The 12,980-nt window shown below is 35.8% G+C and overlaps 3 protein-coding genes across 6 annotated transcripts in view; 2 read left to right on the top strand and 1 right to left on the bottom strand.

Annotated features, from left to right (window-relative positions):
• Positions 1-12,980, bottom strand: part of LOC127440778 (gastrula zinc finger protein XlCGF57.1-like) — a 593,771-nt gene that overhangs the window by 34,033 nt on the left and 546,758 nt on the right. The window lies entirely within an intron of this gene.
• The window catches only part of LOC127440803 (zinc finger protein 501-like), a 167,855-nt gene continuing 159,631 nt past the window's right edge, over positions 4,757-12,980 (top strand). Inside the window, exons 1-2 of one of the 4 annotated variants that reach the window (XM_051697724.1) lie at positions 4,757-4,820; positions 5,787-5,930. In XM_051697724.1, the coding sequence (XP_051553684.1) occupies positions 5,907-5,930 (24 nt within the window). In that variant the 5' untranslated portion in view covers positions 4,757-4,820; positions 5,787-5,906. Of the gene's footprint in view, positions 4,821-5,763; positions 5,931-12,980 lie in introns of those variants that run through there. The other 3 variants (XM_051697721.1, XM_051697723.1, XM_051697725.1) reach the window with 3 other exon arrangements.
• Positions 5,121-12,980, top strand: part of LOC127440850 (zinc finger protein 501-like) — a 224,062-nt gene continuing 216,202 nt past the window's right edge. Inside the window, exon 1 of the mRNA XM_051697844.1 lies at positions 5,121-5,142. The gene's annotated coding sequence lies outside the window, so the exon portion shown is untranslated. The remainder of the gene's footprint in view (positions 5,143-12,980) is intronic.

The raw sequence follows: 12,980 nt of genomic DNA, 5'->3' as shown, positions 1-12,980 counted from the left end.
ACCGATTTGCCTCTGATTTCGGGCTTTTGTCGGCGATCCCCATTAACTGTCGGCGAGTGGAAAATCAGGGCTAAAATCAAGACTTCTCTCATGGCCAGACCTGCACCCCATTGAAATTTCTGTAATGTGATCAAGAGGAAGATGAATGGCCACAAGCCATCAAACAAAGCATGGGCATAAATTCACCCAACAGCAATGTGAAAGACTGGTAGAGAGCATGCTAAGATGCATGAAAGCTGTGATTGAAAATCAGGTTATTCCATCGATTTCTGAACTCTTTCTCAGTTAAAACATTAGTATTGTGTTGTTTAAAAATGAATATGAACTTGTTTTCTTTGCATTATTAAAGGTCTGAAAACACAGCATCTTTTTTGTTATTTTGACCAGTTGTCATTTTCTGCAAATAAATGCTCTAAATGACAATATTGTTATTGGAATTTGGGAGAAATGTTGTCAGTACTTTATAGAATAAAACAAAAATTTTCATTTTTATTCAAACACATACCTATAAATAGTAAAACTAGAGAAACTGATAATTTTTCAGTGGTCTCTTAAATTTTTCTGGAGCTGTATATTTAAAAAATGTTATATATATATATATATATATATATATATATATATATATATATATATATATATATATATACAGTTGTGCTCAAAAGTTTGCATACCCTTGGAGAATTGGTAATATATGTACCATTTTTAAAGAAAACATGAGTGAGCAGGCAAAACACATTTTTTTTATTTCTTATGGAATTCATATTCAACTGTAGGTTATAACAGAATGGCACAATCATAAAAGAAAACATGGCAACAAAGGAAAAAAATTAGTCTGCATACCCTTAGTTCTTAATACTGTGTATTGCCCCCTTTAGCATCAATGACAACGTGCAGTCTTTTGTAATAATTGTCTATGAGGCCCCAAATTCTTGCAGGTGGTATAGCTGCCCATTCGTCTTGGCAAAATGCCTCCAGATCATGCAAAGTCTTTGGTCATCTTGCATGAATCGCATGTTTGAAATCTCCCCAGAGTGGCTCAATGATATTAAGGTCAGGAGACTGTGATGGCCACTTTAGTAAAAAAAAAATAAATAAAAATAAATTGGTGAAAACTTGGTCCATCCATTTTTATTGAAGTCAGCCCAAAAGTAATTTCCTGGCTACACTCTTGTTCTAGAATACATTTCACAAAATGTAGTCACACCAGTTTGCCCAAAACAAAAAACAGTTTATGGTAAGAAGCTGCTGCAAATGTTCATGCGATAATTTACATTAGAATGGCTAATGAACGTGGGGCCTGGGTAGCTCAGCGAGTACTGACGCTGACTACCACCCATGGAGTCGTGAGTTCGAATCCAGGGTGTGCTGAGTGACTCCAGCCAGGTCTCCTAAGTAACCAAATTGGCCCGGTTGCTAAGAAGGGTAGAGTCACATGGGGTAACCTCGTCGTGGTCTCTATAATGTGGTTCTCGCTCTCGGTGGGGCGCTTGGTGAGTAGTGCGTGGATGCCGCGGAGAATAACATGAAGCCTCCACACGAGCCAGGTCTCCATGGTAACGCACTCAACAAGCCACGTGATAAGATGCGCGGAATCAGACGCGGAAGCAACTGTGATTCGTCCTCTGCCACCCAGATTGAAACGAGTCACTACGCCACCACGAGGACTTAGAGCGCATTGGGTATTGGGCATTCCAAATTTGGGAGAAAAAAAAGAAGAAAAAAAGAATAGCTAACGATCGTACTTCTCTGGTTTCATGAATGCCAATGGATTCAAGCCACTCCTACAGCAATTCACCAATAATTGTAGGCAATCTGAGACTATTACCACCATTCTAGATGCAGATATATAAGCACAAACAATCTAGCTATGCTACAGTAAAGATGGAGTTTGATTTGAGAGTGAAAAACATGACTGATCCAGAATCATGCAGAATGAAAAATGAAGATACTGGGGAAAAAAGAGGTTGGTTTCCATTCATAAAAAGTAATTTGGTGTTTATAGAAGCAGTAAAATTACATATAGCTAAATGAATAAAACAATATAACATAGAAATCTACTATTTAAATTCATCTCAATTTTAACATTGTATAATGTTATGTTCCAGATTTTATGGTTTTAACATTGACTGAAATATCCTTTAGCACATCAAAGATCTCATAAAATATATCCTAGACTTTAGATGCCTTGTGAAATTAAATTCACATTATGTTCTTTCAATTCACACTTGTTCCTCTTGAATTGAATTTTGACCATTTGATTTGTTCATTTTAGATAGGATAGAAGAAAAAGAGGACCATCAAGACCTGAATAAAGCAGAGGAGATTCAGCATCAGAGTCAGAAACATTTTACTAGCTCAAAGAATAAAAAGAAATTATCACAAAAAAGAACTAAAAATACAGGAGTCAAAAATGTGGTCATCTGCCCTCAGTGTGGAAAGAGTTTCTCACAGACAGCAAATCTTAACATTCACTTAAGGATTCACAGTGGAGAGAAGCCTTTCACATGTCATCTCTGTGGGATGAGTTATGCAGATCCAAGAAATCTCAAAAATCATCAGCGCTTTCACTCTGGACTGAGGCCGTTTGACTGTGATCAGTGCGGCAAAAATTTCATTTGTGCATCACAGCTGAAAAGACACCTGGGAATTCATGCAAATGAAAAGCCTTACGTGTGTTCTTTTTGTGGACTGAGTTTTTCACGCAAGGATCATTTTAAAGACCACGAGAGATTGCACACCAATGTGAGGGCTCATATGTGCTTTGATTGTGAGAAAACCTTTCAAACAGCCTGTCGATTGAGAGAGCACCAGAGAATTCATACTGGAGAAAAACCGTACAAGTGTTCACACTGTGAGAAGAGATTCACTGTCTCAGGAAACCTGAAAAAACATGAGCGAGTGCATACTGGAGAGAAGCCGTACCACTGCGCTTCATGTGGGAAGAGTTTCAGCCAATCATGTCATCTACTGCTTCATAAAAAAAAGCCTTGTCCAAGGATGTTACAGTGGTCAGTTGATTGTCATTTACAGAAAATAGTGTTGTATTCAAATGAAAATATGTTTTTTTTAAAGATCGACTGTCTAATATGCATTGATGCCATCATTTTGTAAGAATGTTTTTCCATCTTTAGTAGCAATAGCGCCCTTCTGTGCTATTAAAAACCCTTCTTATGCAAGGTTGCCGGCGGCCTCACGAGTATTGTTTACATTCACTGCATGTTATTACCATCCATTTCTTATTTAATCACGACAAACAATACAAATGTGTATTACTCCAATTTCGATCTAAATGTTACCTCAAGAGTCATTTCTTCATTTGTCAACATTTCAAAACCAGAAATATGAAATTAAAACCATTATAAAGATGCACATGCCTATTTAATTATGTAAACTCCTGTTGATCAAGTCAGCAGTCTTCAGTGAACCACATTCAACATACAGTATAGTCCAAGAGAGTGCACATTTGATTAAATATTGTTGGATTCTAATGTTTACTTCATGAAGAATTATTTTCCATGTCCATTTTCACTAAATGATGCACCATGAAGGGCTAAAGCACACTAATAATCTCATATGGTGTGAGTTACATTCACCCATACTCTCTGTATCTACTGTAATACTATACTGTACTTGTTCGTACAAATTATTTAAAACAATTACAGCTCATCTGACCACGTTTTTGACTCCTGTATTTTTAATTCTTTTTTGTGATAAATTCTATTTATTTGTGGATATAATCTGAGCTTTCACTTGAATTAGATCAAAATCAGTTTTATGACTAGGATTTCTAGTTCAGTTGTTAAGTGGAAAGTTTGGTTTCGAGGCACGTTTTCCGGGTCCAATGCATAAATTGCAGAATTAGCTTTCACTCGCAGTTTCACAAAGATGGAAATCTGACAACCATATATGGCTGGTATAGGCTACTTTTTAAAGCCACCTGACATTGTGTGTGAATGAATGGCTTTGGTTGTCAGAGAATTCAAAGAGCCAACATGATGTAAGCAATCTCTTCACTACCCTCCAGCCAGACAGCTGAGGTAAATTAGTTGATGCTCTTCAAAATATAAGGATTGGACATACGCAGATTTGATGGACACTTCTCAAGGCCAATGGAGATACTTGAAAAACAGATAGTCTGATTAAACGTCTTTTCACTGGTCATTTCCATGCACAATTCAAAGAGTAGGAAGAAGTCATTCTGTGCGTTTTGTCTATGATAAAAGGTCAAAATTGGCAAAAAAAAAATTGGACAACGACGATATGTAATTTCATTACATCAAATTAAGTGACTGAATGAAGAATTACAACATTCCTTAAAAGCTAACGTGCTCATAGTAATGATAACAAACAATACATACTGTATAGGCTACTTAACTAAATTAACCTTTAATTGCCATTTAAACCTGTGTGTGTCACCTCGTGTGTCTGTAACAAGACCAAACATTCAAGGGTATGTAAACTTTTGATCAGGGCCATTTGAGTGATTTCTGTTATGATTATGATTTAAAAAGGAGCCAAACAACTATGTGATAATAAATGGCTTCATATGATCACTATCCTTAAATAAAAGACCGTTTTTTTTGCATGATTAAAAAGAAGAATAAGTTTAAAAAGTGTTTTAAAAAATGGTTTTGAAATAATTTCACGATTCATTGTTTGGGTAATCCATTGCTCGGGTTTCAGTGTTCGGTATTGATTACTTTGGCCTGACTATCCTAAAGGGGGAGCTCTCGCGTCCATTTTCCTCATTCTACAGAAAGTATTCAGTGAGGAAACATCGCAGAGCTTGTCTGTTATTAATAATTTCCCCCTTTATTCAGGTATGTTTAATATAATACGAACAGAGGTTAAAAATGTGTATTTTTCAGATGTTTCCCATATTATGGTGTACATAGTATTAGATATTTTCAAGTGGTTATATGTTTTCTGTTGCGTAAAGTGAACACGAGTTCACCCACTAGAGGGCACAAAGCACACGTGAACAGTGTTGCAGAAAGCGCGTGTTCAGTGAAATATGTACTTGAATAAATGGTGAATTTGAGTGATTAGTTTATCCTTGCTGATGTTAAAATGTGTACTTAAACCATTTGTTTCAGAAAATAAGTATATTGGATAAACGGGTTCATAAGTGTTCCAAATGAAGTATGTATGATACATTTGTTTTGTGTGAAATGTATTTTATTGAACAAAAGAAGAGTACAGGAACATTTTAAATTGTATATTGACTGCGTTTGATACCTGTATTTATATGAATGTATTGTATTCTCATAGTTGATTCTACATAAAGTATTCAGTGAGGAAACATCACAGTTATTAATCATTTTACATCTCCCAGCTCTTTTTATAAGGAGAGCAAAATCGATGTGGTCCATGTCTTTGAGTTAAGTTCTCAGTTCAAGCAACCCCTGTTACTGATGACAAGTTTAATAACCACTTTATTTAATTGTTTCTTTAGAAAAACTATTACAGTATATACTTTTCAGTGGAGAGATACTGTATTTATGAGTTCAATTGGAATTTGGTTTGGCATTTCCCCATAAATGTATTTACTAATACATTTAGAGTTTTTTTTTTATATATATATATACAATATTACACAAATGCTATCCCTGTAATAGTATGTTTTACATATCCAGTTTACAAAATTGAATAATACTAGCTAACTGCATACACGAACATTAGAGGATAAACAGTGCAGTAAATAAGTCTGTAAGTTTGAATTCATGTTTATAAATGTCGTCAATATTCTCATCATCCTAAAAGAAGACTTGTTTCAACACGAACAGGAATAACTCCAGGTGTTTCAACTGAGATCTGCGGGATAAAACATTGTAAAATGATGTTTATTAAAGAAGAGAGTGAGGACATGAGTTATCCAGAATCATGCAGTTCAAATGTCATGAAAAATGAAGATACTGAGGAACAAAGAGGTTGGTGTCCATTCTTTATTCTTTATTATTGCCTGTTGGTGAATATAAAGTAATAAAGCTTATAGTGACGTGATTCTATGAGTCATTGTTTGTATTATCAGTGGAAAAAAACTTGTCAGGTAAGGAGGTGTTTCACCAGACTCACACACAACATTGAAACTAAAGCTAAAAGGACATAAATAATACTTAATATTATCTTAATAATATCTGTTATTGTGTTTTGTGTTGGTAAGTAAGGCTGCTAGCTGTCTGTTATGATATAAATAAAAAAAAATTCCCACTTGGATTAATTTTATTTATTCAAATAGTAGTGAGCTGATATTGTATAAATGTGTGATTTTTAATTATTTCCTTGACATTTTCTGGGATAATATACAGCTTAGATTAATGACTTCTGTCATGGCCAGACCTGCACCCCATTGAAACTTCTGTAATGTGATCAAGAGGAAGATGAATGGCCACAAGCCATCAAACAAAGCATGGGCATAAATTCACCCAACATCAATGTGAAAGACTGGTAGAGAGCATGCTAAGATGCATGAAAGCTGTGATTGAAAATTCCAACAAATATTGATTTGTGAACTCTTCCGAAGTTAAAACATTAGTATTGTGTTGTTTATAAATAAGTATGAACTTTTCTTTTCTTTGCATTATTCGAGGTCTGAAAACACAGCATCTTTTTTGTTATTTCGACCAGTTGTCATTTTCTGCAAATAAATGCTCTAAATGTCAATATTTTTATTTGGAATTTGTGAGAAGTGTTGTCAGTAGTTTAAAGAATAATACAAAATGTTTAATTTTACTCAAACACATACCTATAAATGGTAAATCCAGACAAACTGTGCAGTGGTCTCTTAATTTTTTTTTTTCCAGAGCTGTATATTTAAAAATAAAATATATTTTTTTTAAACTTAAAAATAAACAAAACATCAACCAAAATATCTTTTTTATCCAGTTTACGTCAGTTATAAAGATCACTTTCACGTGTTCAATTATTCATTTTTATTTAATTGTAGAACTGTGACGTAGCCAAGGGTGGGCTGGGGTGGGCCTGAGCTCACCCAAATTAGACATAGGCCCACATAGAATATTAGATAACATTCTTTGACTTCAAATATATATTTATAAAATATATATATTTTTTTAAATGCACACATTTTGATTTCTGAAAGTTTGAAAGTACTGTTTTGTTTATTTATTTAAAGTGTTTTTGTTTATTGGTGAACTTGGTCCATCCATTTTTATTGAAGTCCACCCAGAAGTAATTTCCTGGCTACGCCCTTGTTGTAGAATACGTTTCACAAAATGTAGTCACACCAGTTTGCCTAAAAAACAAAACAGTTTATGGTAAGAAGCTGCTGCAAATGTGCATGTTTAAGAAGCATTAAAATGCTGAATGCGATTATTTACATAAGAATAGCTAACAATCGTTCTGCTACGGTTTCATGAATGCCAATGCCTCAACCCATTCACGGATTCAAGCCACTCCCACAGAAATTCATCAATAAATGCAGGCAATCTGAGACTATTACCACCATTCTAGATGCAGATATATAAGCACAAACAATCTAGCTATGCTACAGTAAAGACGGAGTTTGATTTGAGAGTGAAAAACATGACTGATCCAGAATCATGCAGAATGAAAAATGAAGATACTGGGGGAAAAAAGAGGTTGGTTTCCATTCATAAAAAGTAATTTGGTGTTTATAGAAGCAGTAAAATTACATATAGCTAAATGAATAAAACAATATAACATAGAAATCTACTATTTAAATTCATCTCAATTTTAACATTGTATAATGTTATGTTCCAGATTTTATGGTTTTAACATTGACTGAAATATCCTTTAGCACATCAAAGATCTCATAAAATATATCCTAGACTTTAGTTGCCTTGTGAAATTAAATTCACATTATGTTCTTTCAATTCACACTTGTTCCTCTTGAATTGAATTTTGACCATTTGATTTGTTCATTTTAGATAGGATGGAAGAAAAAGAGGACCATCAAGACCTGAATAAAGCAGAGGAAATTCAGCATCAGAGTCAGAAACATTTTACTAGCTCAAAGAATAAAAATAAATTATCACAAAAAAGAACTAAAAATACAGGAGTCAAAAATGTGGTCATCTGCCCTCAGTGTGGAAAGAGTTTCTCACAGACAGCAAATCTTAACATTCATTTAAGGATTCACAGTGGAGAGAAGCCTTTCACATGTCATCTCTGTGGGAAGAGTTATGCAGATCCAAGAAATCTCAAAAATCATCAGCGCTTTCACTCTGGACTGAGGCCGTTTGACTGTGATCAGTGCGGCAAAAATTTCATTTGTGCATCACATCTGAAAAGACACCTGAGAATTCATGCAAATGAAAAGCCTTACGTGTGTTCTTTTTGTGGACTGAGTTTTTCACGCAAGGATCATTTTAAAGACCACGAGAGATTGCACACCAATGTGAGGGCTCATATGTGCTTTGATTGTGAGAAAACCTTTCAAACAGCCTGTCGATTGAGAGAGCACCAGAGAATTCATACTGGAGAAAAACCGTACAAGTGTTCACACTGTGAGAAGAGATTCACTGTCTCAGGAAACCTGAAAAAACATGAGCGAGTGCATACTGGAGAGAAGCCGTACCACTGCGCTTCATGTGGGAAGAGTTTCAGCCAATCATGTCATCTACTGCTTCATAAAAAAAAGTCTTGTCCAAGGATGTTACAGTGATCAGTTGATTGTCAACCATGTTTTTTTTAAAGATCGACTGTCTAATATGCATTGATGCCATCATTTTGTAAGAATGTTTTTCCATCTTTAGTAGCAATAGCGCCCTTCTGTGCTATTAAAAACCGTTCTCATGGAAAGGTTGCCGGCGGCCTCACGAGTATTGTTTACATTCACTGCATGTTATTACCATCCATTTCTTATTTAATCATGACAAACAATACAAATGTGTGCAGTGCATCTGGAAAGTATTCACAACGCTTCACTTTTTCCACATTTTGTTATTTTACAGCCTTATTCCAAAATGGATTAAATTCATTATTTTCCTCAAAATTCTACAAACAATACCCCATAATGACAACGTGAAAGAAGTTTGTTTGAAATCTCTGCAAATTTATAAAAAAATAAAAATAAAAAAAATCACATGTACATAAGTATTCACAGCCTTTGCTCAATACTTTGTTGAAGCACCCTTGGCACCAATTACAGCCTCAAGTCTTTTTGAGTGTGATGCTACAAGCTTGGCACACCTATTTTTGGGCAGTTTCTCCCATTCTTCTTTGCAGGACCTCTCAAGCTCCATCAGGTTGGATGGGGAGCGTTGGTGCACAGCCATTTTCAGATCTCTCCAGAGATGTTCAATCGGGTTCAAGTCTGGGCTCTGGCTGGGCCACTCAAGGACATTCACAGAGTTGTCCCGGAGCCACTCCTTTGTTATCTTGGCTGTATGCTTAGGGTCGTTGTCCTGTTGGAAGATGAACCTTCACCCCAGTCTGAGGTCCAGAGCGCTCTGGAGCAGGTTTTCATCAAGGATGTCTCTGTACATTGCTGCATTCATCTTTCCCTCGATCCTGACTAGTCTCCCAGTTCCTGCTGCTGAAAAAAATCCCCACTGCATGATGCTACCACCACCATGCTTCACTGTAGGGATGGTATTGGCCAGGTGATGAGCTGTGCCTGGTTTCCTCCAGACATGACGCTTGCCATTCAGGCCAAAGAGTTCAATCTTTGTTTCTCATGGTCTGAGAGTCCTTCAGGTGCCTTTTGGCAAACTCCAGGCGGGCTGTTGTGTGCCTTTTACTGAGGAGTGGCTTCCGTCCGGCCACTCTACCATACAGGCCTGATTGGTGGAGTGCTGCAGAGATGGTTGTTCTTCTGGAAGGTTCTCCTCTCTCCACAGAGAAATGCTGGAGCTCTGTCAGAGTGACCATCGGTTCTTGGTCACCTCCCTGACTAAGGCCCTTCTCCCCCGATTGCTCAGTTTGGCCAGGCGGCCAGCTCTAGGAAGAGTCCTGGTCGTTCCAAACTTCTTCCATTTACGGATGATGGAGGCCACTGTGCTCATTGGGACCTTCAGTGCTGCAGAAATTTTTCTGTACCCTTCCCCAGATCTGTGCCTCGATACAATCCTGTCTCGTAGGTCTACAGTCAATTCCTTGGACTTCATGGCTTGGTTTGTGCTCTGACATGCACTGTTAACTGTGGGACCTTATATAGACAGGCGTGTGCCTTTCCAAATCATGTCCAATCAACTGAATTTACCACAGGTGTGCTTCAATCAAGTTGTAGAAACATCTCAAGGATGATCAGTGGAAACAGGATGCACCTGAGCTCAATTTTGAGTGTCATGGCAAAGGCTGTGAATACTTATGTACATGTGATTTTTTTCGTTTTTTATTTTTAATAAATTTGCGAAGATTTCAAACAAACTTCTTTTACGTTGTCATTATGGGGTATTGTTTGTAGAAAATAATGAATTTAATCCCTTTTGGAATAAGGCTGTAACATAACAAAATGTGGAAAAAGTGAAGCGCTGTGAATACTTTCCGGCTGCACTGTATTACTCCAGTTTCGATATAAATGTTACCTCGAGTAATTTCTTAATTTGTCAACATTTCAAAACCAGAAATATGAAATTAAAACCATTATAAAGATGCACATACCTATTTAATTATGTAAACTCCTGTTGATCAAGTCAGCAGTCTTCAGTGAACCACATTCAACGTACAGTAGTCCAAGAGAGTGCACATTTGATTAAATATTGTTGGATTCTAATGTTTACTTCATGAAGAATTATTTTCCATGTCCATTTTCACTAAATGATGCACCATGAAGGGCTAAAGCACACTAATAATCTCATATGGTGTGAGTTACATTCACCCATACTCTCTGTATCTACTGTAATACTATACTGTACTTGTTCGTACAAATTATTTAAAACAATTACAGCTCATCTGACCACATTTTTGACTCCTGTATTTTTAATTATTTTTTGTGATAAATTCTATTTATTTGTGGATATAATCTTGAGCTTTCACTTACTATTTCAGATCAAAATCAGTTTTATGACTAGGAATTCTAGTCCAGTTGTTGAGTGGAAAGTTCGGTTTCGAGGCGCGTTTTCCGGGTCCAATGCATAAATTGCAGAATTAGCTTTCACTCGCAGTTTCGAGAAGATGGAAATCTGACAACCATATATGGCTGGTATAGGCTACTTTTTAAAGCCACCTGACATTGTGTGTGAATGAATGGCTTTGGTTGGCAGAGAATTCAATGAGCCAACATGATGTAAGCAATCTCTTCACTACCCTCCAGCCAGACAGCTGAGGTAAATTAGTTGATGCTCTTCAAAATATAAGGATTGGACATACGCAGTTTTGATGGACACTTCTCAAGGCCAATGGAGATACTTGTAAAACAGATAGTCTGATTAAACGTCTTTTCACTGGTCATTTCCATGCACAATTCAAAGAGTAGGAAGAAGTCATTCTGCACGTTCTGTCTGGTAAAAGGTCAAAATTGCCAAAAAAATTGGACAACAACGATATGTCATTTCATTACATATTAAGTGATCGAATGAAGAATTACAACATTTCTTAAAGGCTAACGTGCTCATAGTAATGATAACAAACAATTCATACTGTATATACATACACTTTTACATAATACATACATATATATATATATATATATATATATATATATATATATGAGTTGTGCTCAAAAGTTTGCATACCCTGGCAGAAATTGTGAAATTTAGACATTGATTTTGAAAATATGACTGATCATGCACTATTATTTAAGGATAGTGATCATATGAAGCCATTTATTATCACATAGTTGTTTGGCTCCTTTTTAAATCATAATGATAACAGAAATCACCCAAATGGCCCTGATCAAAAGTTTACATACCCTTGAATGTTTGGCCTTGTTACAGACACACGAGGTGACACACACATTTAAATGGCAATTAAAGGTTAATTTCCCACACCTGTGGCTTTTTAAATTGCAGTTAGTGTCTGTGTATAAATAGTCAGTGAGTTTGTTAGCTCTCACATGGATGCACTGAGCAGGCTAGATACTGAGCCATGGGGAGCAGAAAAGAACTGTCAAAAGACCTGTGTAACAAGATAATGGAACTTTATAAAGATGGAATAGGATATAAAAATATATACAAAGCCTTGAAAATGCCAGTCAGTACTGTTCAATCACTTATTAAGAAGTGGAAAATATGGGGATCTCTTGATACCAAGCCAAGGTCAGGTAGACCAAGAAAGATTTCAGCCACAACTGCCAGAAGAATTGTTTGGGATACAAAGAAAAATCCACAGGTAACCAGGAGAAATACAGGCTGTTCTGGAAAAAGACGGTGTGGTTGTTTCAAGGAGCATGATCTTTTTGCATGATCAGTCATATTTTCAAAATCAATGCCAAAATTTCACAATTTCTGCCAGGGTATGCAAACATTTGAGCACAACTGTGTGTGTGTGTGTGTGTGTGTGTATATATTTATATAAAATTAGTTTGTTAATAATCCATTCAGACAATTACGGTAAATTAGAGTGTCCGACTAGTAAATACCATTCACGTCACCAGTAATACAAATTGGAAACTCTGAATTGTAGGAAAGCTCTAAGTTCTCATTGTTTGAATAGTTTTATGGTTCATTAGGCCCAGTTTTGTTTTTGTAGTTATTGATAAATAAACATCACCAACAATTAGTTTTTCATTTTGTACATCAGGGATATTTCAATATTAACGATAACGTTAAATGTTATTTAATCTTTGGTGCACATCTTTGTTTTTTGTTGATTGTGTACTTTAGTATTATTGATGCTGATTACTGACAAAATTTTGTCAAACTTGCTGCTCTGTAAAAGCAACAAATTTTAGGATCATATTAGATAGTAGATATTAATGTAAACTTTTGTTGCATTTTTGCACTGTTTTAAAACCTTAAACCAGCAAATATTTTGCGGGAGAAATCTCTCTCTTTGATTATGTTTTGTACTGTGATTTGTCTCGACTTGTGAGGTGGACCACTGAATTGACTTGT

This window comes from Myxocyprinus asiaticus, chromosome 5, assembly GCF_019703515.2.
Source record: "Myxocyprinus asiaticus isolate MX2 ecotype Aquarium Trade chromosome 5, UBuf_Myxa_2, whole genome shotgun sequence".
In the NCBI taxonomy this organism is placed as follows: domain Eukaryota; kingdom Metazoa; phylum Chordata; class Actinopteri; order Cypriniformes; family Catostomidae; genus Myxocyprinus; species Myxocyprinus asiaticus.
Note: the sequence above shows the minus strand (reverse complement) of the source record. Positions and strands in the feature narration are given on the sequence as shown.